We start from the raw sequence: 27776 nt of genomic DNA, 5'->3' as shown, positions 1-27776 counted from the left end.
ATGGTGTGCCTGAGCACGATGGCGAGGAACACCGATATGCGCTGGCGCTTACCGTTGATTTGCCTGGTCTGGGAGGTGGCCATGATTGTCCTTTTTGGGATTTTCGTGCGCTTCAACCCGGAGGCGAACGTGGCTGATTGGGAGAAGGAAAAACAGCAAAGGAACGTCTCTGATATTGAGAATGAATTCTACTTCAGGTACCCCTGTGAGTATAATTATACCAGGCAACAAGCTTGGAGTGGTTTTTTTTGGCATGCCTTTTGTGTTGCATTTTTCCTCTGCAGAGATTCTGAATGGCAGAAAAATCATACTTGAAAATCATAAGGCTGCGCAGAGCTCCAGATTAATGCCATAATATGTAGTAGCATAGTCAGCCTGAGTCTGGGCTTACTGGTTTTTATATAATCAGCCAAGGACTTCATGACTTTACAGGGACTTTCTTTGTTTGATTGGGCTGCACAACTTCTCCTGGGCTGTCCTTGATGGCATCCTGGATCATGCTCCAAAATGTAGTGGCTGCCACCACAGCAAAGGCTTTTAATCTGATTTAAAAATATTGCATTCAGTTTTGGTCGCCACGATGTAAAAAAGATGTGGAGACTCTAGAAAGAGTGCAGGGAAGAGCAACAAAGATGATTAGGGGACTGGAGGCTAAAACATATGAAGAACGGTTGCAGGAACTGGGTATGTCTAGTTTAATGAAAAGAAGGACTAGGGGAGACATGATAGCAGTGCTCCGATATCTCAAGGGTTGCCACAAAGAAGAGGGAGTCAAGCTATTCTCCAAAGCACCTGAGGGTAGAACAAGAAGCAATGGGTGGAAACTCATTAAGGAGAGAAGCAACTTAGAACTAAGGAGAAATTTCCTGACAGAACAATTGATCAGTGGAACAACTTACCTGCAGAAGTTGTGAATGCTCCAACACTGGAAGTTTTAAAGAAGAGATTGGATAACCATTTGTCTGAAGAGGTGTAGGGTTTCCTGCCTGGGCAGGGGGTTGGACTAGAAGACCTCCAAGGTCCCTCCCAACTCTATTATTCTATTCTGATTTCACTTTGCTTGCCTGTGCCTTGAAGCCAGATCAGATATAATGAATAACATTTGTATTTCCAATGAATAACATTTGTATTTCCATTCATCTTTAAAAGAAATAGTTTAAAAGTAACAATTTTGAAGGTTTGAAGAGGGGGGGAATGCGTCCGAGAGGGAAGAAATCTATCACCCTTAGAAGTACTATATTTCCACTAGAAATGAAAAGGTGGATTGTTTGGTTTACAGTTTGGATTGTTTCATCTACTTCAAATATCTAACTCAACTTCCTCCTGTTTTATGTATGCATGCAATGTGTATTTCTTCACGATCTGTATGAGATAAGCCTGTGCTTGGAGTTTCTCCCTCATTTACTGAGTGAGGTTCTGAATGCCCATTCTTAAAGTCCTGATCTGAAAAATTCCTTCTGTGCTTAGGTAGGGTTCATCTGGAGAGAATAATAAAAAAGTGAATCAGGATGTTTAAACCAGAGGTCTCCAACCTTGGCAATGTTAAGCCTGGAGGACTTCAACTCCCAGAATTCCCCAGGCAGCTTTGCTTTGCTGTCTGGGGGAATTCTGGGAGTCAAAGTCCTCCAGGCTTAAAGTTGCCAAGGTTGGAGACCTCTGGTTTAAACCACAACTGAAATACAGCCTTTCTCAAAGGAATCTTCAAACGGAACAGGACTCCTAAAGAGCCTTGGTAGTACAGTGGTCTAAGGCACCCTGTTATTAAGCTGTTATTAAGACCAGCTGCCTGCAATTACTGCAGGTTCAAATCTCGCCAAGGCTCAAGGTTGACTCAGCCTTCCATCCTTTCTAAGGTAGGTGAAATGAGGACCCAGTTGTGGGGGCAATAATCTGACTTTGTATAAATATACAAAAGGATGAAGGCTATTGCTTAACGCATTGTAAGCTGCCCTGAGTCTCCGGAGAAGGGTGGCATATAAATCAAATTTAAAAAAAAATTGATGATTGATTGATGATTTAGCTGATTTTTATTATAAAATAACCTCTGAAACCCAACTTCTATTGTGGCTCAGCTTGAAAATTGGACAGTGTTTCCCAATCTCAGCCATTTCATGCTGGCTGGAGAATTCTGGAATTGGAAGTTCACATATGTTAAAGTTGCTGAAGTTGAGAAATGCTGAAATAGGGAAAGGAAGGCTGAACAAAAAGCATCTTTTTTAAAGAGATCATAACTCACATTGAATGTTTATGGAGTGCAGAGAAAACCATTGCCTTTATTAGAATTCCAGGCAATCACTTGTCCAGTTATCTCACGTTCTAGCATTACAATTTGATTTTTTTAAAAAAAAACTTGGTCCTTTGGTCCTTTTCCTGCTACTAAGCTGGAATTCTCTTTGCTTTTCTATTTCCAACACAAAACTATAGGTCAGTGATGGGTAACCTTTTCCGGACCGAGTGGCCAAAGCGTGCGCGCCCCTGGATGTGTGCACATGCACCCAAACCCCCAAGATGCAATGCACGCATAGCCCCCGTGCATATGCGCTGCCCTCCCATGCACACGGCTCCCGCACATGCCCCTCATGCGCATGTGTGCATGCCTCCCTGCACATGCCAAACTCCCGCACATGTATGGCAGACACCTGAAGACCAGCTGATTGGCGGGAGGTTCACACGTATGCGCGGCAGAGCTGAACTGGGGTGATGGCTCGCGTGCCCACAGAGAAGGAATTGCATGACACCTCTGGCACGCGTTCCATACATTCGCCATCGCGGCTATAGGTTATCCCCACTGTCACTCCCTATCGCATCTATGGGGATTCTCCATCATCCTGATTATGGTTGTCCCAAAAGTGCTTTTCCAAATGGCAACTGGACTTCCTTGGATTTTTTTTTCCCTCTTGAAAATATTTCACTTCTCTCTCTCTTTTTTTTTTTTGAAAAAGTTTTTTATTTTTATTTCTCATAAACATGTCTTAAATATACAGTCTCTTATCCATTGTTGATCACACATATTCTCTTTTAACTTTCATATTAGTTCAGTCTTCATCCTAAAAAAATTAAGTATTTAAGTATGCTCGGGGTTGCTCTTCTACCATTCCATCTCCCTTATTTTACAACAATCCTTCTTCTCCTTCTCCCCTCTTTCCCTTCCTTTCCTTCTTCTATCCTCTTCTACTTTCTTCTTTCCTCCTTTCTTCCTCTCCTCTCCTTCTCCTTCCTTTCTCTCCACACCTCCCTTCTTCCTCCCTTTCTAACCTTCTCTCCTACTCTTATTTCCCTTCCTTTCCTTCTTCTATCCTCTTCTACTTTCTTCTTTCCTCCTTTCTTCCCCTTCTCTCCTTCTCCTTCCTTTCTCTCCACACCTCCCTTCTTCTTCCCTTTCTAACCTTCTCTCCTACTCTTATTTCCCCTCCCTTTCTTCCTCTCCTTTTCCCTTTCTTTTTTCCCTTTCCCTTTCTACCTCTCCTTTTCCCTTTCTTCCTCTCCTTTTCCCTTTCTTCTGTTCCTCTCTCTTTCCTCTCTTCTCCCCTCCTCTCTATCCCTCTACATCTCTTTCCATTCTCTCTCCATTGTTGTATTTATTTTCAATTCAGTATTTTCCAAAATGGTATCCGAGCAGCCCCGATTTTGTGTTTATTTTTACTTTCTTTTACTTATATTTTTTTTTCAAAAAAAAGAAGAAGAAGAAGAAAATATTTTACTTCTTATCCAAGAAGCTTCTTCTGAAGTTGCAGGTCCAAAAATAGGTAGAGAGAGCCAGCACGCTGTAATAGTTAACCAATCATTCTATCCAGTGGTGGGATTCAAATTTTTTTACTACCGGTTCTGTGGGTGTGGCTTGATGGGCGTGGCATAGCTTGATGGGCGTGGCTTGGTGGGCGAGGCAGGGGAAGGATACTGTAAAATCTCCGTTCCCTCCCCAATCCAGGGGAAGGTTACTGCAAAATCCCCATTTCCTCCCGATCAGCTGGGACTCGGGAGGCAGAGAATAGATGGGGGCGGAGCCAGTCAGAATTTTTACTACCGGTTCTCCGAACTACTCAAAATTTCCGCTACCAGTTCCCCAGAACTGGTCAGAACCTGCTGAAACCCACCTCTGATTCCACCAATCTGGAAACTGGGAGACTCTTAAATTCTAGTATCTCAGTTCTGAGAACTAAAGACCCTTCATGGATGAGAAGGAAAACATTTTCCAGGGGGGAAAAAAACCAAGGAAGTCCAGTTGCCTTTTGGAGAAACATTTTTGGGATCCCTATTTTGCTTTTATTACCTCTCTTTTGAGCCACTGCCAGACCTCTGACTTCCCTGCAAATAATTGGTGACAACACTTAAAACAAGTTTGAACCCCTTAAGAATGTCCTTGGCAGTGTCAGAAAAAAGCTTAAAATTCTCCCGATTCAGCTAAGCGTGGCCTACGCTGTGTCACATTCATGGACCGTGGATAAGATGAAAGATAAGATCATGGGGACATGGCAGGAAAAAAAAAAAACAGATTCTCAAATCATGCTCGTGCTAGGGTTATGTGCATGTGGGAAAAGGCCCTGAATCTGGAGGAATAGAATAGAATATAGGTCAGTTATACACCAGTTACGATGTCCCAGAATTATGGGGATGACCATTGGTGACCTTCCCAGCAACTCTCACTTTAGAATAGAATAGAATAGAATAGAGTAGAATAGAATAGAAATAGAGTAGAGTAGAGTAGAATAGAGTAGAGTAGAGTAGAGTAGAGTAGAGTAGAGTAGAATAGAATGAATAGAATAGAATAGAATAGAATAGAATAGAATAGAATAGAATAGAATAGAATAGAATAGAATAGAATAGAATAGAATAACAGAGTTGGAAGGGACCTTGGAGGTCTTCTAGTCCAACCCCCTGCCCAGGCAGAAAATCCTACACCACTTCAGACAAATGGTTATCCAATCTCTTCTTTAAAACTTTCAGTGTTGGAGCATTCACAACTTCTGGAGGCAAGTTGTTCCACTGATAAATTGTTTTTTGCAAAAATGGAATGAGCTGGGCAGGGCTTCGGAAGGCCAAAAATGGCTGTATTTAGTGTATAAGATGCACCAACATTTCCACCCTCTTTTAGGGGGGAAAAAGGTGTTATACTCCAAAAAATACAGTATGTCTCACTTAACAACATAAGTTTGGGGCTCAATTGTGGTTGAGGACTACCTGTACGCTGTAATGGTTAAGACACCAACCTGGAAACTGGGAGACTGTGAGTTCTAGTCCTGCCTTAGGCACAAAGCCAGCTGGGTGACCTTGAGCCAGTCCCTCTCCCTCAGCCCTAGGAAGGAGAAGGTAATGACATATTTTAACTAGAAGGAGTAAACTGATAGTTGAAACAATTCATCAGTAGAACGGCTTGGCTTCAGAAGTTGGGGATGCTCCATCACGGGATGTTTTTAAGAAGAGATTGGACAACCATTCATCTGAAGTGGTAAAGAGATCTCCTACTTGAGCTGGGGGTTGGACTCAGTGGTGAAATCCAAATTTTTTTACTACCAGTTCTGTGGGTGGGCGTGGCAGAGGAAGGATATTGCAAAATCCCCATTCCCTCCCCACCCTGGGGCCAGCCAGAGGTGGTATTTGCCGGTTCTCCAAACTACTCAAAATTTCCGCTACCGATTCTCCAGAACCTGTCAGAACCTGCTGGATTTCACCCCTGGTTGGACTAGAACAGGGGTGTCAAACTGGATTTCTTCGAGAGCCAAATCAGCATTGTAGTTCTCCTCTGTGGGCCAGCTGGGGGTGAGCAGTGGGGGGGGGGGGAAAGGAGAGATGCCTCCTGCAGCACCCTGCCGGCCAAAATGGGGCACAGGGGAGTCTGCGAGTGGGCCCTGAGCCTCGTTTTCGCCCTCTGTGGCCTCCTGCAGCACTCTGCCAGCTGTTTTTGGGTTGTTTTTAGCCCATTTTTTTTGGCCCGTTTTCAGCCGACAGAGTCACTGTGGGCCAGTCCTTTGATATTTCCAGGCCAGACCCGCAGGCCGGATTTAAGCAGAGTGAATATAGAAGGATTTCTGGCATCACGGTTCATTTGAGTAAATAGTGTCACAAGACCTCATTTTATTGTTGAGTAAAGATGAGTAAAGTAATGGGATTTCTTTTGCTCCTTGTCAGTCTTGAAAGGGTGACTGACACATGAGGTGTTTTCTATGGTTCTGCAATACTTCTGGTCGCCTCTCCTTCCTGGTCTTAAAAAAAAGTTTCATGGGAGAAATTTCCTTGCGTCACCTTTCATGGGGGTGAAATTGAATTGTTGTGGGGTGCCATGGAGGCTGCAGACCTCCAAAGAGAAAATGGTACAGGGTTAAGGACAGTAATTGCATTGGAATTTCTGTCATTAAATGATGCGGTTTTAAAGTATGAGCCAGGGGTGAAATGTTCCCGGTTCGGACCGGATTGGACGATCCAGTAGCGATTGTGGCAGGTGATTCAGAGAACCGGTAACGATGGCGGTGCGAGGCTCCGCCCACCTGCCCGGGTGTCATTACTTTCTGGTTTTAACCAGGAAGTAATGTGTTTTTTACCCTCTGTGCATGTGCAGAGGATCTGTGGCGCATGCACTTCCGAATCGGTAAGGAAGGTAAGTAGATTTCACCCCTGGTATGACCTCAAATGACCACACCACCTAACAATGACAATCCTGGCTGTCTCGGTTGCAGTCATTAACTGAATCCCACTGGTTGTTAGGTGAGGACCCACCCTGATCCAAACCATTCCCACCTTGGTCCTTTCCATCCCTGAATTTTGGTAAGGTAAGGGGCTACCTCTTCTTTAACTCCTCCCATCTGCCTATCTCAGTTTCCTCTGTTTTTCTATGTGAGTCTCAGGATGCTTGAAAATTTCATTCAAATTTCTCTTAACTGATACAAACTTCCTGACTTGGTGAAACATGCAACAGCTGCTGCTCCTCTAAATTTTTTTGAGACGCGTCTTCATTCTGCAACCTTCCTGGCTATCCCACACTTCACAATCTGAAGAAATACAATAGGAATGAAAAATGTCCTTCCTGATAAGATCGATCAAAAGTAAAGAAGTGGAACAAGGAAAGTTGCAGAGTACTGGAGGGATGATTGTACAATGAAATAAATAAATGTTCACACTCATTCTTTGTCCATTTCATAACTAAGGTAAGCTGCAGAAATGCATTGCTCTTCTGTGAATTTCTCCCAAATGTTTCTTTTGGATTGTGAAAAAAATATCTGTGAACAGTTAAAAAAATAAAATAAAGCCAGAACAGAACAAACTGAGGACTTCTTCTTCTTGTGCCATATCTGTCATCGGACGCTGGCGATCCTATTTTTGTCAACAGCCGTATGAAAAAGTGCTGCTGAGTTTTGTCCAAACCTGTCCCTTAGGTTTTGAAGCCATGATGTTCTTCTTCTGCCTGGATCTCGTTTGCCTTCAATCTTTCCCTGGAGGATTAAGTGAAGGATGCCGTATTTTTCTGGGTGTCGCATCACATGTCCAAAATATTCTAACTTCCGCTTTTTTATGGCTTTCATGATTTTCCTTGGCTTTTCCAGGCGGCTTATCCCCTCCTTGTTTCAGATTTTGTCAACCCAGCTTATACATAACAGCCGTCTGTAAATCCACATTTCAAATGCTTCTAGTCTCTTCAAGTGGTTTTCTGTCAGAGACCAACCCTCCACTCCGTAGAGCAGGATAGAAAAGATGTAACATCTGACAAGCCTCATTTTCACTCTTAGGCATATGTCGTGACTGCAGAAGATCTTTTTCATTTTGAAGAATGCTGTTCGAGCTTTCTCTATCCTTGTCTTTACTTCACTGATCATATCCCAGCTTTCATGTAAATTAAAACCAAAGTATGTGATCCTTTCAACTTTTTCTAGTGGTATTCCTTCTGAATTTATCAGTGGTAAATTAATGGGTTGTTTGCTGACGACCATGATCTTGGTTTTTGCGGTGTTAAGCTTCAAGCCGTATTTTTCAGATATATCTGAGACTGTTGATGAGGAGTTGAAGGTCTTCATGCTTACTGGCAAGCAGAACTGTATCATCAGCATGTCTTAAATGGTTGATCTGAACACCGTTTACTTTGAGGCCAGCATCAATGTTTTCCAGTGTTTCATTGAAAATTGACTCAGACTGAGGACACAAAACTAATTTTATCCTGTTATTTTCTTGAAACCTGTTGCAAAGGGTGGGGTTTTACCTCCCGCAGTGAAAATACTTCTCAAAACTATCAGTGGGGAATGGGGCAATGCATGTATTTTTCTGGTTGCATGAATAGGTGGGGGGAAAGGTAGATTCCTAAGCCAGTGATGGAAGAGAAACAACACCCATTTTCAATTTGCTGCCTTGCCTTCGGCATTTCCTGGACCACCAATAATTGCCAAGTTTCACTTTACAGCACCAGAGCAGATTCCTATCTTGAAGATACGATGAGCAGCAAAGTTGGTTAAAGATCTACAAAGTTGTTTGTTCTGGAGACAAAATATCCCTCCGCCCCACTTGCCTGGGGTATAGGATGAAAGTTGCTATTTATCATACAGATAGAGAAAATTCCAGTAGATGACATTTTTTGACCAAAAAATAATGGCAACAGCATTTTTTTTTCATTAGAGGTTAGGCCATGGGTCTGCAACTTTAAACACTCAAAAGAGCCATTTGGACTCATTTCCCACAGGAAAAAAAACACCGGGAGCCACAAAACCCTTCCCGTGCCTGACTATTTCTTGAGCCACCACAAAAGTAGCATCTGTAGTTGAATTAAACATTCTGTTTTCTTCTGAAACTTTTCTTTTCTTGGATTTATGCATGGTTGGCCTTCCGGGGGTTGAAAAGCTCAATAAATCGCGTGCCAGGCAGGTGTCGCACATTGGCGGTTGTGACACATATTTTGAGTGCCAGGGAGCCGCAGCAGAGGGGCGAAAGAGCCACATGCAGCTCCAGAGCTGCAGGTTGCTGAACCCTGGGTTAGGCCAATATTGATTGTGTTAATATGATAAATTTACGCCCGGTTACCAAATTCACACTTTTTGCGGAGTACCACAATGCATTAAACCATAAACTAATCAAAGGGGCTGAATTCACACAACCTGCTAAGCCACACAAATAATAAGTAAGTTTAATATTAACCCAGCTTTATTATGTTGGTGAATGACTCCGCTAGAGATCTCTACTTGGCCTGGCTAAACCTATTGTGAGAGCATAACTTCTGCCTTCTTCCTAAATTCAAGGCAACTTATTTGGAACTGATAATACATGCCCTTCACAGCAATCCTGTGTGGTATGTTAAATGAAAGAAAGACAAATGAAAGACGGTTCAAAGATCAACCAATAAATGGCCAGCAACTGGACTCAGATCTCCTACGTGCAACTGGTGTTACCCTTTGAGCTAGTCTACCCTGGCTAGTCAAAAGTTGGCTGTGCAATTTATTCTAGTCATCGTATTCACCAGCATTATTTCAAAATGACTTGTGGTTTTCGGGAATAAGAGAAAAGACTTCGCTTTGCACTCAAACAGTGTTTTTCAGAATCTTTCCGTTTTTAAGGAACTTTGTCCATACCACTTTATCTCCCAATATGCTTGAAGTCTCCTTTATAGAACATCTGCATTGTAGACAGTACTGTGATGGATCCTAGGGAGGATGCTTATGGTATGTAATGTTCTGGCACAAGCTGTTCATTGCAGACCAGAGTTTCTCAACCTTGACATCTAAGATGTGTGGACTTCAACTCCCGCAGTTCTCCAGTCAGCACCTTGGATGGAGAATTCTGGGAGTTGTTTTTTTTTTTTTTTAATTTGATTTATATGCCGCCCTTCTCCGGAGACTCAGGGCGGCTTACAATGCGTTAAGCAATAGCCTTCATACTTTTGTATATTTATACAAAGTCAGTTTATTGCTCCCACAAACTGGGTCCTCATTTAACCTACCTTAGAAAGAATGGAAGGCTGAGTCAACCTTGAGCCTGGTGAGATTTGAACTTACAGTAATTGCAGACAACTGGTGTTAATCACAATGCTTTTAGTCTGCTGAGCTACCAGGCCCGTTGAAGTCCAGGCATCTTAAAATTGCCAAGGTTGAAAAACACTGTTGTAGACCAGGAGTCCTTAGCCCCCAGTTCATGGACCGGCATCGGTCCGTGGCACGGCAGAAACTGGGCCATGCAAACAAGCGAAGCCCTATCCATGAGATGCAGGCAGCATGCGAAACCAAATGCCCTCTGGTCTATGGAAAACCCTTTCTCCAGGGAACTGGTCTCTGGTCCCCAAAAGGTTGGGGACCACTGTTTTAGACCATAAGTGAGGAACAGTCATGTGTAAACTAGTAGTCAGCATTGAGCGAGGTGGTTGTTAAGCATGCAGGTTAAGTATGGAATGAGAGTGAAAGTCCATGTAATGAAGCATCTTTCTTTATTGCAGCTTTCCAAGATGTCCATGTGATGATCTTTGTGGGCTTCGGCTTCCTCATGACCTTTCTTCAACGTTACGGCTTTGGAGCTGTTGGCTTCAACTTTCTCCTCGCTGCCTTTGGGATCCAGTGGGCTCTTCTGATGCAGGGCTGGCTCCATACCTTTGAGCATGGAAGGATACTCATTGGAGTAGAAAGGTAAGTTGGCATGCTTGGACACGGAAAGAAAGAGTTTCTGGGTAGCAGGACGCAAGACGAGCATGAAACAATAATGAAGATAGATTAAATTTGTGGCTTAGGAATGCAAAGATGTGCACTGGGAGAGAGATAAGATGGAATCTCTTATCATTTATAAAGTCCAAAATAAATGTCCAGGACTTCCAAAAAACAGCATTTTAGAGAAAATGCTGAAGCATCATCTGAAACACTCCACTTGTTCTGAGGCATACTTGGAATTTTAGATCAAAGGCAGATATGGAATTTGGAGTGAATATTCTGAGTGCACTGACAAAATGGCTGCTATTGTATATATAGCAATAGCATTTAGACTTATATACCGCTTCATAGTGCTTTTACAGCCCTCTCTAAGCTGTAAAGTCAGCTTAGAGTCAGCCTATTTCCCCCAACAATTTGGGTCCTCATTTTATCCACCTCGGAAGGATGGAAGACTGAGTCAACCTGAAGGAAGGAAGGAAGGAAGGAAGGAAGGAAGGAAGGAGGGAGGGAGGGAGGGAGGGAGGGAGGGAGGAAGGAAGGAAGGAAGGAAGGAAGGAAGGAAGGACAATAACACTTAGACAATAGCATTTAGATTTATATACCGCTTCACAGTGTTTTACAGCCCTCTCTAAGTGGTTTACAGAGTCAGCCTAATGCCCCCAACAATCTGAGTCCCCATTTTACCCACCTCAGAAGGATGGAAGGCTGAGTCAACCTTGAGCCTGGTGAGATCTGAATACCAATTGCAGGCAGCCGGCAGTCAGCAGAAGTAGCCTGCAGTACTGCACTCTAACCACTGTGCCATCATGGTGCTTATGTTATTAATAATGAGCTAGCCTTTTAGGATTGTTCTGATTTACTTTTCTGATTGCCTGAATACTTTCCAGCAAAAAAGAAAAAGAAAAAAGAATAGAATGGTGATTTTCCATGATTTAGAAATTCATCTTCTCTTGATACAGCCTCATTGGACGACCTAAAAGTCTAGGTTAGGGACAGTTCATAGTGGACAAAATCTATCCATGTCATCCCCAAGGGTCAGGGTCAGGGTCAGGGGTGGGTTCTACTTACCTTTACTACCGGTTCGCAATGGGATCGCGCATGCATGCGCAGATCATCGATGATGACATCTGGGACGGTGGGCGGAGCCTCCTGCCGGTTTTATTACCAGTTCTTGCAAACCGGTCTGAACCGGGAGCAATCCACCCCTGGTCAGGGGTGAAATTCAGCAGGTTCTGACAGGTTTTGGAGAACCAGTAGTGGAAATTTTGAGTAGTTTGGAGAACTGGTAAATACCACCTCTGGCTGGCCCCAGAGTAGGGTAGGAATGGAAATTTTGCAATATCCTTCCCCCAAGAGTGGGGAGGGAATGGGGATTTTGCAGTATCCTTCCCCTGGAGTAGGGTGGGAATGGAGATTTTGCAGTATCCTTCCTCTGCTATGCCCACTAAGCCACACCATACCCACCAAGCCACGCCCACAGAACTGGTAGTAAAAAAAATTGAATTCCGCTACTGCCAAGGGTCAACCGTGACTCCAAGGGTACATAATCTAACCTCAGGTATCATTTTTTGTAGCCATGTCTCACTGCTGGCTCATGGGATCAAGTGCAATTCCAAGACGCTCAGTGTTGTGTTGCCTCTGTAGCCTTCTCTGACTTCCCCATCTCTTCCTTCTCCTCTCAGCCTGATTAATGCAGATTTCTGCGTGGGTTCTGTTTGTATCGCCTTTGGTGCCATTTTGGGCAAAGTCAGCCCCGTCCAGCTGCTCATTATGACACTGTTTCAAGTGACCCTCTTCTCCGTCAATGAATATATCCTGCTTGATCTGCTCCATGTAAGGCTCTTCATCTTGCTTTCAAACATTCAGAGATGCTTCCCTGTCTTAATTCCAAATTTTGTGACAAAGATTCCTTGTGTCAGCCCTGAAGATCCAACGGAAAAAGATGGCTCCCAGGCCTGACAGGAAGCCATCTTTTTCATTGGATCATCAGGCCTGACACCTTGTGTATTTGGTTATTATCACTTACCATCCTGAGTAACTCTCTGCAGATGCAAGACAAAGAGGACAATGGTTTAAGTTTAAGGGTATGTTTTACTGTGGTGGAATGTAATCTGGATTCCCAGGAGGGAGGGGCTACATTCCAAAGAACAAAAAGGCAATGAAGTTCGGAAAGTTTGGTCAGAAGGAAGAGGTTTAAAACAGCCCCCTCCTTAGCGATTCTCACTTATAGGTCTAGAGATGAAGAACAATAAAGGAAACTACTCGGAAGTAACTCCATCTATTGTTCTTGGTTCTTGGGACCTGACACAAACTTCCTTCAGTTCAAGGCCTACTCTAAGCTTTTCAGGGCTGGGCATGAGGGACATTTCTTTAAGCAAACATCCTCATACCAGACTATTATTGGAACAAGAGATGGGTGACGCCAATCCTCCTGCCCCATAGAGATCATCTTCTTCTAGATCATCATACCACACTGACAGGAGGAAGAGGCTCAGAAATTTGAAATTTTGGCATGTCTTGCATCTGATGCATACAGTCACTTGAAATCTTTTGGAATGGATTCGTGACATAGTTTTTCTAAGGGATAAAATTTTGACAGAGATTTTATGTCCTTGGAGCAGAGGTGGATTTCAGCAGGTTCTGACCAGTTCTGGAGAACCGGTAGCAGAAATTTTGAGTGGTTCGGAGAACTGGTAAATACCACCTCTGACTGGCCCCACCTCCATTTATTCTCTGCCTCCCAAGTCCCAGTTGATTGGGAGGAAATGAAGATTTTGCAGTAATTTTCCCCTGGAGTGGGGTGGGAATGGAGATTTTGCAGCATCCTTCCCCTGCCACGCCCACCAAGCCATGCCATACTCACCAAGCCGTGCCCACAGAACCAGTAGTAAAAATTTTTGAATCCTACCACTGCCTTGGAGGTATATTTTTACAATTGAGAGAGAAAATCCTAAATGTGGCTTACTAGCTATATTTTTTTTATACCCTTGCTATAACACATCTTTACCCAAGTAAGTGCTGTCTAGATTCATTGCTTAACAATTCCCAAAATCTCCCACCAGCATATCTAAGAAAGCAGGTTGGAATTTTGCAGTCCAAATGCATCTAGAGAGGTCTCCAGATTGGGGAGATTAATTTAGCAACATTTGCTGAAACCCCCTGCCGAACCTCCTAGGTATCCAATGAAAATCTTAACAATTATACGTGCACCAGAAAAGTATTTGCTAAGACTTCAGATTTTCTTCAGCTTTCAGAAGGGGGGCAAAAAGAGACAGGGCTTTCTGGGTGATGGCTCCTCTGGTAAGAGAAGCTTGCTTGGTTTCCACCATGTTACTTTATCCATTGTCTTGGATGACCGCTCTTTCAGGCTTCTAAAACATCAAGAGCTGTCGTTTTATTTGCTACGCTTCACATTTCATCCCGACAGTTCTTTTTGATGTTGGGTATATATTCTATTTTTGAGGGAACAGATGGAGCTGTTGTGTTCTTTCACTTGGATTTGTGTTGACTTTATTAATCTTGTATTTTATTATCACTAGATAATAAGTTACTGTGCCTTCCTTAATGCCCAGAAGTTACTGGTTACTGGTAACCAGTAACCAGTATGATCATGTTACTACCATGTTACTGGTCAAGGTAGCACTTTATGGGAGACCATTATATTACAGTCTCCTCTCATGTCCACTATGTAAGTGAGAGGAGAACCAAATTAGGAAGGGATCAGAGCCCATTGCTGGTTTCTTATCCATGACGCACAAGATGCAAGACTTGGAATGTGGTTGCACAAGTAGGGCACACTTTGATTGAACGTACATAAAAACCCCCTGAGAGGAACAGATTAGCCATCAGATAAGGGGATTGAATGAGATTGTGGCTTGAGGGTCTGAATGGAAAAGCAGACTTAAAATAATATTACCAGCATCGTGGAATGCAGGGGAGAGCTCCTTGACTTCAGCTCCACATGTTCTTTTTGCAAGCAAAGGAGCTTCTCGTCTGGTAAATTCATACAGTTTGTCTTCTGCTCTCATTCAGACCAGAGGGACAAGACGCTTGAATAAATACGACATCCCAAATTATTCTTCCACCCATTGTAAAACCAGAGATAAGAGTTGTATCCTCTGAAGGGCAAAGTAGTTACAACTCCATTCTTGGCACTAGCAATCGCATGCATTTTTTTCCCCCAATGTTTCATCTTTGTGTTTGTTAGAATTTTTTTTTTTTTTATCTCATTGTTCAGCCAGAAGGACTCCTGGGGTATCTTTCAGATAAGATAGTCCTTGCCTGCTGGTTTACAACTTAAAAGATCTCACACCAAAGTAAAAAGAGAGAGAAGGGAGGAAAGCCAACAGAACAGGGGTGCTATTCAGCAGGTTCTGTCAGGTTCTGGAGAACTGGTAGAGGAAATTTTGAGTAGTTCGGAGAACTGGCAAATATCACCTCTGGCTGGCTTCAGAGTAGGGTAGGAATGGAGATTTTACAATATCCTTCCCCCAAGAGTGGGGAGTAAATGAAGATTTTGCAGTATCCTTCCCCTGGAGTGGGGTGGGAATGGAGATTTTGCAGTATCCTTCCCCTGTCACGCCCACCAAGCCACACCTACCAAGCCACACCATGCCCACCAAGCCACGCCCACAGAGCCGGTAGTAAAAAAATTGAATCCCACCACCGCAACAGCATCTATGATACTACCATGGTCCGTGCTATGGATTGTGTAACTAAGCAACACGAAAAGTCTGCTACTTGTTCTTTGTCAAGAATCCACTTTCTTGCATACGAGTAGCAGTGAAAGCAGTTCCAGAACGTTTCCTGAGTACAGGTGAAGGAAGGTTAAATTAGAGACATCGTCTGGCTGAAGATCCAGAAGGCCATGTCTCTGGAGATTCTCAATCATCCAAGTCATGGTTGTCCCACAGGTGCTTTTCAAAAGATAATTGGTCTTTCTTGATTTTTTTTTCCTTGAAAACATGTACCTTCTCATCCAAGAAGCTTCCCCAGTTCTGAACTTCACTGAAGGGGCTTCTTGAATGACAAGCAAAACGTTTTCAAGGGAATCAAAAACAACAACTAAGAAACCCAAGGGAAGGAGAGTCCGGTTGCTTTGAAAAGCATTTTTTTGGGGGGGACATCCAGAAATAGAATTTTGAGATGCCCAAAGGCACAAATGTTCTATTTAGTTTGTTAAGCAACCGGGTTCAAGTTTCATTTGTGATATGCTGATTCTCTGTAGAATAAACCAATTATTTCTGGGTAGGCTTCAACCTCTTTTATATCGGTTACTGCAGGTGAAAGATGCTGGAGGATCCATGACTATTCATACATTTGGTGCTTACTTTGGCCTAACGGTGACCTCTATTTTGTACCGGCCCAACCTCGAGCAGACCAAAGACAAGCAGGAATCTGTTTACCATTCAGATCTTTTTGCCATGATTGGTGAGTTGTGGTTCCTCCTCTCTCTCTGTTAGGCAGGAGATCCTTCGCTTTCTGAGACAAATAGTCAGGAACAGTGAAAAAGAGGCTTCAGGCTACTGACGAAGAGGCCTTTTCTCTTACCTTTATTTCTGTTTAAAGTAGCCCAAGGTACTTAAAGTGCTCAAGGTGAAGGTACTTAAAGTGGAAAATATTGTGAAAGGATTGTAGGACTTTGAGCCTTTAATCCACCGTGCACAAAGCTGCCCCTTCATCACATCTCGGAAAAGCAGGAAAAGATATGCTTGGCATGTCATTGTTTTGGAAATCTTAAAACCTCTTTCGATCCTTACGATCACACTGAAAGGAATGTAGAAGTTTCTTGATGAGCTCTTTTCTAAACCAGCGGTCACCAACTGGTGGTCTGTGGACCACTGCTGGTCTGCGAGAAAATTTTGGTGGTCCACAGAAAAATTATTTGCATTTTTTTATATTGCACTAAATCAGGGGTCCTCAAACTACAGCTCCTTGGCCGGATATATGCAGTGAACATTTGTGTTGCTGCAGAGAGTCTCCCCCTTCGGGGTCTTTTTGTCCAGGTCGGTGGGGGCAGAAATTCCGACTTGGGGTCTGCTTCGGCCTCCTGTTGCCGGGCTTTGGGAGAAGGCTGGAGGGAAATGCTGCTGGTGGCGAAGAGCCGGAGGGCCTTGTTCCAGTGGGACTGCCTCATGGCCTGGAATTGGCTGACCATCTCAGCCGGCTGAGCCTTCAGGTGCCGGTACCTGGCCTTACATTCCCGCAGGTCTTCCCTCTGTGTCAGAGGCAATTAGCCTCTGGGGTAATTGCCTGGATCGTGGCATTTTCCTTGTGTATACCTTTGAAAAATAAAACCGGAATACATCTTCTAATTAAAACTCATATTTATTGTAAAGAAGAAAATAAAACATCTTACTGATCTAAAATAATTAAATTGTTACATTTTGATAAAGTTCCTACCGACTACATCTCTGCAGTCGGACTTCTCTTGGCAGGAGAACAAAGAAAAGGGTGAAGTAGAAAGAAAGAATGCGGACATACGTAGTATCAGTTACTGATAAGAAATTTTGGCAAGCTACGGAAAGTCTGACAGTCTAGAAATAATGAGCTCAGCTGGTAAATACAAAAAACGCAGTGACACTCTGCCGGGAAATCCTAGGCTCATAGTCCTCAGTGAGGTGCTTCTGCTGAGCCTCCTTCTCAGCCAGATCCAATTTGAACTGAGCCAGCTGTTTTGCCAACTCTTTCTCATGGTGGCTGCTTAGCTCCAACAACTGCTTCCTGTTGGGGCCCTAAGAAGTCTGGGCAGGTAGGCAAGAAGTGGCTGGGAGAGGAGGGGCGAGTAGAGACTAACGAGGCGCCCCTCGACATGACATTGAGTTGGCCACACCCACCTAGTCACATGACCACCTAACCACGCCCACCCAGCCGGTCATTAGGCAGATCGTATTAGCGGTCCGCTGGATTTAAAATTATGAATTTAGTAATCCCTGAGGTCCGAAATGTTGGTCACCCCTGTTCTAAACTGCCCATTTACTGATCTGCGAACATCTCATTAAATTAGGGAGCTTGCTTTTCTGGTTTTGTTATTTCAACCTCAAGGTCCTATTTTGGATGTTGTTGTTTTTTTAAACAATGCACACTAAATAGACCTGGAAGTATTTCTGTACAAGAAACCAGTAAATATGCTGTTATACAGATCAATATTAGTGATTGATTAGTAAGGTTATTTTTCCTGCCCAGTCTCTAGTTGGGCTAGAGCAGGGGTCTGCAACCTTAAACACTCAAAAGAGCCATTTGGACCCGTTTCCCACAGAAAAGAAAACACCGGGAGCCACAAAAACCCTTCCCGTGCCTGACTATTTCTTGAGCCACCACAAAACTAGCAAATGTAGTTGAATTAAACATTCTGTTTTCTTCTGAAATTTTTCTCTTCTTGGATTTATCCTTGGTTGACCTACCGGTGGTTGAAAAGCTCAATAAATTGCGTGCCGGCAGGTGTTGCACATTGGCATATTTTGAGTGACAGGGACCTGCAACAGAGGGGTGAAAGAGCCACATGTGGCTCCAGAGCCGCAGGTTGCTGACCCCTGGGCTAGAGGGCTTCTCAGAGGCTTACGTTCATCCCTCATGCTTTATCCAGAAGAGTGATCTGCCTGCAGTTCCTGGTCCATCCTTATAAAAAGCCAGTTCTTAAACTACCATTGCAGGAACCTTGTTTCTATGGATGTATTGGCCCAGCTTTAACTCAGCCATTTCCAATCACGGGGATGCACAGCACCGAGCTGCCATCAACACCTATTGTTCCCTTGCTGCTTGTGTCCTCACTTCTGTGGCCTTCTCCAGTCTCTTGCAAAAGAAGGGAAGGTTGAACATGGTGAGTAAGGTCGGGCAAGATGTCATGCCTTTCTCTTATCTTTCACAAGGTTTCATGGAATACCTTACTACAGGGCAGTGGTGGGTTCCTCCTGGTTCAGCCCAGTTCTCCCGAGCCTGTAGCGGTGACGATATGACATCACCGAACCGGTTCTGCCCCCTGCCCCCCCACTTCCCCCCCCGCATTATTCTTACCTTTTATTTGGCCCCACCCCCAATCTATTGCTGCCTCCTGAGTCCCAGCTGATGGCTAGAGGGAAAAAAAACTGTTTAAACTCTTGCCGCGGGGCTTCAAAGGGCCGCCCTACAGCTGATCAGTGTTAAAAGAAAACAAATGAGTAGACCAGTGCCTGCAAAAATACATGAGTAGACCAGTGCCTGCAAAAAATAAATGGGTAGATCAGTACAGCTCTGCAATCAGTTCAAAGCCTGGTACACCAGTACCTCTGCTAAATCCTAAATAATTGTCACATGGCCATCAAGCCACACCCACAAAATAAGCCACGCCCACAGAACCAGTAATAAAAATTTTTAGAACCCACCCCTGCTACAGGGGTGTGGGGGGGGGGCTGCTTGTGTGTCTACTCACCTACCTGCTTGCCTGTCAATCAAGCAAGCAAGCAAGCAAGCATTAAAAATGATGTCATGGCTTTCTGTTATCTTGTACAAAGTTTCATGGAACCCCTACCACAAGGGTGCGTGTATCTTTCTTTCTTTCTTTCTTTCTTTCTTTCTTTCTTTCTTTCTTTCTTTCTTTCTTTCTTTCTTCCTTCCTTCCTTCCTTCCTTCCTTCCTTCCTTCCTTCCTTTCTTCTGTCTTTCTGGAACCCCTACCACAAGGGTGCGTGTATCTCTTTTTCTTTCTTTCTTTCTTTCTTCCTTCCTTCCTTCCTTCCTTCTGTCTTTCTTTTTTCTTTCTCTCTCTCTCTTTCCCTCTCTCACTTTCTTTCTTTCCCTTCCTTCCTTCCCTCCTTCCTTTCTTTCCCCCTTCCTTCCTTCCTTCCTCTCCCTCCCTCCCCTTTCTTTCTTTTTCTTTCTCTCTCTCTCTTTTGTTCTTTCTTTCTCTTTTTCTCTTTCTTTCCTTCTTTCTCTTTCTTTGTTTCACTTTCTTTCTTTCCTTCCTTCCTTCCTTCTGTCTTTCTATTTTCTTTCTCTCTCTCTCTCTCTCTCACTTTCTTTCTTTCCCTTCCTTCCTTCCCTCCTTCCTTTCTTTCTCCCTTCCTTTCTTCCTTCCTCTCCCTCCCTCCCTCCTTTCTTTCTTTTTCTTTCTTTCTCTCTCTCTTTGTTCTTTCTTTCTTTTGTTCTTTCTTTCCTTCTTTCTCTTTCTTTGTTTCTCTTTCTTTGTTTCTTTCTTTTGTTCTTTCTTTCTTTGTTTGTTTGTTTCCCCCCCTCTCTCCCCCTTCTTTTTCCTTCCTCCTTCCTCCTTCCTCCTCCACAATAGGTCAGAAAAGCCATTGTGCTAATCATACCAAGACTGCACTTTTAAAAGACTATTGCATTGTGTCAAAAAGGAGGTGAAAATGACCCTTGAGGGAAAAAAAAAAAAGAATAAATAAAGTAGAAAATCAGGAATTAAAATTGCTGTGTCTTCACAGGTCCATATTCAAAATGCCACCCTGGCCGGCGGTGTGGCCGTAGGAACCTCTGCTGAAATGATGCTCACCCCATATGGTGCCCTCATTGTGGGCTTCCTCTGTGGCATTGTGACGACCATCGGATACGTCTACATCACAGTAAGAGCATTTCTGAATGCACCAAAGCTTTCTTGAGCTTTGATGGAAAGACCAAGCCGCAAAAAAGTGGAGATGTTACTTCTTTACATTACATTACATTGTTGTGGCAATTTCCTCTTTGCAGTGCTCACCTTTTGTCCTTCCTTCCTTTCTTCTAGCCTTTCCTAGATGCCAAGCTACATATCCAAGACACCTGTGGCATCCACAACCTTCACGGAATGCCAGGTTTAATTGGAGGCATCGTGGGGGCCGTCACTGCTGCCGCTGCTACAGAAGGAGTCTATGGAAAGAAAGGGTGAGGTGCTTTGGGACGTCTGTGTAGGGCAGGGGTGTCAAACACAAGGCCCGTGGCAAGAAAGGTCGTAAAACAGGGCAAAACTCACTTAACAAAACGTCTCACTTAACAACAGAAATGCTGGGCTCAGTTGTGGTCGTAAGTGAGGACGACCTTTATTGCTCCAATACACCTATCGGTATTCAACTAGGGTGGGAGAATATATGTATATGTGTCGTTGCTTTTTTTTTTTCTTTTCTCATGTACGTTTTTAAAAAGTTTTGTCTAGCTTTATTTTGTTTTGTAAGATTTTTTTTCTTTTTTCTTTGTTCCTTTGGCGTTTATATTTTAACTTTCTGAATAAAATAAAATAAAATAAAGTATTGGGGAAAAAATTGGATGCTTGGCAACCCTCATGTATTTACACCAGTTACAGTACTATGCCCCAAAATTATGAGGATGACCATTGGTGACCTTCCCAGCAACTCTCACTTTAGAGTAGAGTAGAGTAGAGTAGAGTAGAGTAGAGTAGAGTAGAGTAGAGTAGAGTAGAGTAGAGTAGAGTAGAGTAGAGTAGAGTAGAATAGAATAGAATAGAATAGAATAGAATAGAATAGAATAGAATAGAATAGAATAGAATAGAATAGAATAGAATTCTTTATTGGCCAAGTGTGATTGGACACACAAGGAATTTGTCTTTGGTGCATATGCTCTCAGTGTACATAAAAAGACAAGATACATTCGTCAAGAATCATAAGGTACAACACTTAAATGATTGTCATAAGGTACAAATAAGCAATCAAATCATACTAGGAAACAATCAATATAAATCATAAGGATCAGGGGTGGGTTCTACTTGCCTTTACTACCGGTTTGCAATGGGATAGCGTGCCGAGCTTTTGCACATGTGCAGATCGTCTATGATGACATCTGGGTGGATGGGCAGAGCTTCCCCCCCCCGGTTTTACTACCGGTTCGCAAGAACCGGACCAAACCGGGGGCAACCCACCACTGATAACGATACAAGCAACAAAGTTACAGTCATGCAGTCATAAGTGGGAGGAGATGGGTGGTAGGAATGATGAGAAGATTAATAGTAATAGTAATGCAGACTTAGTGAATAGTTCGACAGTGTTGAAAGAATTATTTGTTTAGCAGACACAACTGTTCTTGTGTCTAGTTGTTCTGGTGTGCAGTGCTCTATAGCGTCGTTTTGAGGGTAGGAGTTGAAACAGTTTATGTCCAGGATGCGAGGCATCTGTAAATATTTTCACAGCCCTCTTTTTGACTCATGCAGTATACAGGTCCTCAATGGAAGGCAGGTTGGTAGCCATTGTTTTTTCTGCAGTTCTAATTATCCTCTGAAGTCTGTGTCTGCCTTGTTGGGTTGCAGAACCAAATCAGACAGTTATAGAGGTGCAGATGACAGACTCAGTAATTCCTCTGTAGAACTTTGAGGGAAAGCAAGATGGATGGTGATGAACCAAAAAGAACTTGGGACTACAATTGTCTTTGATATGGAGAGAAATCTTCACATTCCTCTCTTTTCCACTTCACTTCACTCTCACAGGCTCATCAACATGTTTGGCTTCACCGGAGAATATCGGGATCGAACACCCAGTATCCAAGGAGGATTCCAAGCAGCTGGCATTGCAGTATCACTAGCTATGGCTTTGGTAGGAGGAGCTATTGTAGGTCAGTGGAAGAAGTGGTGACATGATAGCAGTATTTCAGTATTTGAGGGATCGTCACAAAAATGGGATGCGGTGGCTCGGTGGCTAAGACGCTGAGCTTGTCGATCGAAAGGTCGGCATGTCAGCAGTTCGAATCCCTAGTGCCACGTAATGGGGTGAGCTCCCTTTACTTGTCCCAGCTTCTGCCAACCTAGCAGTTCGAAAGCATGTAAAAAATGCAAGTAGAAAAACAGGGACCACCTTTGGTGGGAAGGTATCAGCGTTCCGTGCACCTTCTGCGTTGAGTCATGCCGGCCACATGACCACGGAGATGTCTTCGGACAGCGCTGGCTCTTCGGCTTTGTAACAGAGATGAGCACCGCCCCCTAGAGTCGGGAATGACTAGCACATATGTGCAAGGGGAACCTTTACCTTTACTTTACCTTTACACAAAGAAGAGGGGGTCAGCTTGTTTGTCAAAGCACCAGAGGGCAGGACAAGAAATAATGGATGGAAACTAATCAAGGAGAGAAGCATCCTGGAATTAAGGAGACTCAGTGCCGAAAAGGTTGGCCAATATAGGATCTCCTGCTCAAGGAGAGGGTCAGACAAAAAGATCTCCAGGGTCCCTTCCAAATCCTATTCTGTATTCCGATGCCAGCCTTTCTGTATTTTCTCTCCTGCTTGAAGGTAGAAATGGAGTCTTTCTCTGGATCACGTAATTCGAGGCAAAGCCAAGATTTAAATTTAGGTGAAAACTAACCAAGGAGAGATGCAACCTAGAACTAAGGAGCATTTTCCTGACAGTGAGAACAATTAATCCGTGGAACAGCTTGCCACCAGAAATTGTGGATATTCAATCACTGGAGGTCTTTAAGAAAAGATTGGATAATCATTTATCCAGAATGGTGTAGTGTCTCCTGCTTAAGCAGGGGCTTTATTTATTTATTTTTATTTATTTATTTGTCAAGCATGTATAAGGTAACAGCTATAGGTATAAACATGATTATGAATACATGAAATGGATACAAATGAATGGGGGACATTAGGACAGGGACGGAAGACACGCTGGTGCGCTTATGCACGCCCCTTACAGGCCTCTTAGGAATGGGGTGAGGTCAACAGTAGACACTCTAAGGTTAAAGTTTTGGGGGTTCGAGGATGTAACAACAGAGTCAGGTAGTGCATTCCAGGCATTGACCACTCTGTTGCTGAAGTCCTATTTTCTGCAATCGAGTTTGGAGCGGTTTACCTTAAGTTTGTATCTATTGTGTGCTCGTGTATTGTTGTGGTTGAAGCTGAAGTAATCATTGACAGGTAAGGACATTGTAGCAGATAATTTTGTGTACTACTCTTAGGTCAGACCGAAGGCGGCATAGTTCTAAATTGTCTAATCCCAAAATTTCAAGCCTGGTGGCATAAGGTATTCTGTTGCGAGCAAAGGAATATAGGACTCTTCTCATGAAATATCTCTGGACTCAATTATATTAATGTCCGATATGCAGTGCGGGTTCTAGACAGATGAGCTGTAGTCGAGAATTGGTCTAGCAAAGGTTTTGTATGCCCTAGTTTGCAGTACAATATTACCGGAGAAGAAGCTACGCAAGATTAGGTTAACTACTCTTAATGCCTTTTTGGCAATGTTGTTGCAGTGAGTTATGGCACTTAGATCATTTGAGATGAGTACTCTAAGGTCCTTGACAGAGTGAGGGTCGTCTACGAGGTCATATCCGCCCAGCTTGTATTTTGTGTTCTGATTTTTTTTGCCAATGTGTAAAAAATTGTTAGGCTAGAAGACCTCCAGGGTCCCTCCCAATCCTATTATCCTATGTTCTAAGTGAAAAATCCTCATGAAGAACAGCTGTTTTTCTTAACAGTGTGCCAGTAAGAGGTGAAATCTCTGCCTATTCATCTATCTCTAATTTTCTATGACTCAACCCCATGTCCAAGTCTCTGATGTTTCCCTGCTGCCATCTTCTGGCTTGTTAAGGTTTGGTTAAAAAAAATAAATAAATAGAAAAGTAAAATCATTTTCCCTCTGATCTCAACTATTGTAGACAGATATGGAAAAATCCTGCCATTTTCCTGCAATTATAGGAAGTATTTCTTTCATGTTTCCAGTTGTGCAGCTCTTTCAAATTTTGGACGTCAAACTTAAAGAGTAATTTCCCCCCCCCAGTTCTCGTGAATTGTGTGTAACTTGGTGGATGTTTTCCCCCAACATATTTTTTCTTTTCTTTTGTGATTCGTGCCATAGTACAGAGTGCTTTCTCAGTTGAAAAGAAAAAAAGAAAATTTAAAATTAAAATGCACTGTAAGTGAATTTAGCACCTGATTTTTCTTTCCCGAAGGTGGCATTTTGAAACTGCCCTTCTTTGGTGACCCTACAGATGAAAACTGCTTTGAAGATAATGTCTATTGGGAAGTAAGTGGATTAGACTTGGATTAATTAAATTAATCCAGATTGTGGAAGAAGCTCCCTCTGTCAAATCTGCACCAATGATTTATTCCATGGTCCTGGAAGTAACTTCCTAACTTCGTTCCTTCTCTCATTCACATATCCATCCTCCCTTCCTTCCCCCTCCCTCCCTCCCTCCCTCCCTCCCTCCCTAACTTCCTTCCTTACTTCTCTCATTCCCATATCCTTCCTTCCTTCCTTCCTCCCTCCCTGCCTCCCTTCCTAACTTCTTTCTTTCCTAACTTCCTTCCTTCTCTCCTTCTCATATCTTCCCTCCCTCCCTCCCTCCCTCCCTAACTTCCTTCCTTACTTCTCTCATTCCTATATCCTCCCTCCCTCCCTGCCTCCCTTCCTAACTTCTTTCTTTCCTAACTTCCTTCCTAACTTCCTTCCTTCTCTTCTTCTCATATCTTCCCTCCCTCCCTCCCTTCCTAACTTCCTTCCTTCTCTCCTTCCCATATCCATCCTCCCTTTTGTCTGTCTGTCTATCTGCCTGCATGTCTAATATGCCTCTCTCTCTCTCTTCTCTCCTGCCTACATCTATCTAACATCTGTCTGTCTGCCTATCTGCCTATCTCTCTCTGCCTGTCTATCTCTCTATCTCTCATCTGTCTGTCTATCTATCTATCTATCTATCTATCTATCTATCTATCTATCTATCTATCATCTATCTATCTCCTCTCATCTATCTATCTATCTCCTATCATCCATCTATCTATCTATCTATCTATCTATCTATCTATCTATCTATCTCCTATCATCCATCTATCTATCTATCTATCTATCTATCTATCTATCTATCTATCTATCTATCTATCTATCTATCTATCATCTATCTCTATCTAACAAACTCTCTTCTATCTATCTATCTATCTATCTATCTATCTATCTATCTATCTATCTATCTATCCATCCATCCAATCTATCATCTACCTATCTGCCTGCCTGCCTCCCTCCCTCTCTCTCTCCCATCCATCCATTCATCTAATTCTAATCTATCTGATATACTGTATGAGGAGAGATATTCTGCCACTAGGTGACACTATTGCCTGCCAAATAACAAGCTGGTGGCTTATCAGCTTTGCCCAACATACATGCCCTCCAGGCGTGTTGGATTCTAACTCCCATCCCTCTCAGCCACCTAGCTGTGTGCCACAGACACCACCGTAATCCAGATATCTGGACAGTGCTGCACCTTCAAGTGCATAAAAGCAATCAATGCAGGAAGAGGGATTTTTTTTTTAAAAAAAAGAGGTGATTCTGACTCACCCTGCATTCTGCCATCCTTCCAAAGGTCCCTGGCGATGAAGAGAGCAACCTTTACTGCCTGCATGACTCCAATGCTAAGCCTGTGATTAACCCTTAACCTGGGACATTAACAGCCGAAGGGTAAGACAGCCAACTCTTTCACATGCCATCTTATTTCTTCTTCTTTTTTTTAATATTACGGTATGGCGCAGACCCGATCAGGTTCTCCAAGGGTATTAAAGTCCAAATGAAACCAATGCACAAATATCTTGTACCACTCACTTGTCAAAAATTATATATACTTTCAATGGAAAAGCGTTTTTTTAAAAATTTATAAGGCAGACTTCCAGCATCCTTCCTGATATTCTTTAGTGCCTGGCTGATTTTCATAATGCAAACATTCATCATCATCATCATCATCATTTAACAACACTATAATCCATTGTGGGGTGGAATCTGGGCAACTGAATGGAACTAGCAGAGTGTTTACTGGCCGGATGCCCTTCCTGTTGCCAGTGTGGAGTTTTGTTCAGCAGATATATTCTCAGTGTGCCCAGAGAGAGAAATATCTGCTTCTACCTAGGATCGAACTCAACAGCCTCCTGATTGTGAGGCGAGAGCTCCACCTCTAGGCCACCACAACACTCCAATGCCAACATCCAGCATGCACTATCATATTCTTATGCCCCCCTCTCCCCATCCTTGTTAAAAAGGCTTCTGTTTTTCCGCCTTATGCTCAGAGCAGTAAAATGTTTTTCACCCTTCTGCAACTTTCCTGGCTGCTCCAGTTTCCCAATCTGGAAAATCCCCATAGAAGACATCTGCTTATAAGGCCTTGTCTCAGCATTTGGTGGAAGCATGCGAGGTCTGAAAATTTGCAGCAAGAAAGATATTTGCATGCTCTCTTTGTTGACCTTACAGCTAAAGCAGCGGTGAAATCCAATTTTTTTTTACTACCGGTTCTGCGGGCGTGGTTTGGTGGGCGTGGCAAGGGAAGGATATTGCAAAATCCCCATTCCCTCCCCACTCTGGGGCCAGCCAGAGGTGGTATTTGCCGGTTCTCTGAACTACTCAAAATTTCTGCTACCGGTTCTCCAAACTGCTCAAAATTTCCACTACCGGTTCTCCAGAACCTGGCAGAACCTGCTGGATTTCACCCCTGAGCTGAAGTAATGCAGGAACAACATCCTTTGACCATGAGAATTGCTGGCTGTGGGATTCTGGGAGTTGAAGTCCACACATCTTAACAATGCTAAGGTTGAGAAACACCGGCTTATAGAATACAAAATATTTGTCAGGTCCCAAGCTGGGAAGGGGACTTATAAATTGACAATAAGAAATATTTCCAAGTGACATAGTTAAGTAATGGGATTTCTCTCTTTCTTTTGTAGGGTGATCAATCTCTGCATTTGAAATTCCTTTTTTTTTTAAAAACAGCAGAATCAAGGAAACTGAAGGGAAAAATATTATCACTCAAATGAAGATTTTTTTTTTTTTAAAAAAACATGCATTCTGGCAAAAAAATTATGCAAACAAATAATAAGGAAGTTGAGAAGGGTGGATCCCCGGATTCAGAAGCATATTGCTGAAACCAAAACAAGTTATGAAAAAAAAAAAACCCATAGAAGTAATAAGCAATAAAATTTTAGAGCTCATTGATCAATAAAAAATGAGCCAGGCATTCCCCATAGAGCTCTTAAAATGAAATCGCTGAAGTTTTAGCAAAAGCATATAACTTTCCCTAAAATTGGCTCTTTTTGTTTTTTTTTTTAAAGGCCTGGAGATTAGTTTTCTATAAAAAAAAAATGATAAGGAAAGAAGGCAAAGGAAGTAAAAATTTCAGCTTCCATTCTTGGTAAATTTGTGGAAAGCTTTAGGAAATATAAAATTACAAGCCTTATGGACGAATGAATATGGTTTCTGGACAGGCAAGTGTCACCTCCCCAAATTTTTTAGAGTTTTTTTTAAG

General features: G+C 43.0%; 1 protein-coding gene across 1 annotated transcript; it reads left to right on the top strand.

Annotated features, from left to right (window-relative positions):
* On the top strand, nucleotides 1–25925 carry RHCG (Rh family C glycoprotein). Its single transcript, XM_070953515.1, has 10 exons — nucleotides 1–205; nucleotides 10400–10586; nucleotides 12287–12437; nucleotides 15887–16034; nucleotides 18257–18423; nucleotides 20017–20154; nucleotides 20313–20449; nucleotides 21999–22123; nucleotides 24453–24526; nucleotides 25854–25925. Exons 1-10 carry the CDS (start codon nucleotides 1–3, stop codon nucleotides 25923–25925), a joined length of 1404 nt encoding a protein of 467 aa, XP_070809616.1.
* The last annotated feature ends 1851 nt before the right edge of the window (nucleotides 25926–27776 follow it).

This window comes from Pituophis catenifer, unplaced genomic scaffold (assembly GCF_029215685.1).
Source record: "Pituophis catenifer annectens isolate HBS135680 unplaced genomic scaffold, rPitCat1.0.hap2 SCAF_14, whole genome shotgun sequence".
Lineage (NCBI taxonomy): Eukaryota > Metazoa > Chordata > Lepidosauria > Squamata > Colubridae > Pituophis > Pituophis catenifer.
This window is presented reverse-complemented; position numbering and strand designations above follow the sequence as displayed.

Coding starts and splice junctions, on each gene's coding strand:
- RHCG (XM_070953515.1), top strand. CDS start 1: ATGGTGTGCCTGAGCACGATGGCGAGGAACACCGATATGCGCTGGCGC. Junction 20,155..20,312: donor TCGGATACGTCTACATCACA/GTAAGAGCATTT, acceptor CCTTTCTTCTAG/CCTTTCCTAGATGCCAAGCT. Junction 20,450..21,998: donor GGAGTCTATGGAAAGAAAGG/GTGAGGTGCTTT, acceptor TCACTCTCACAG/GCTCATCAACATGTTTGGCT.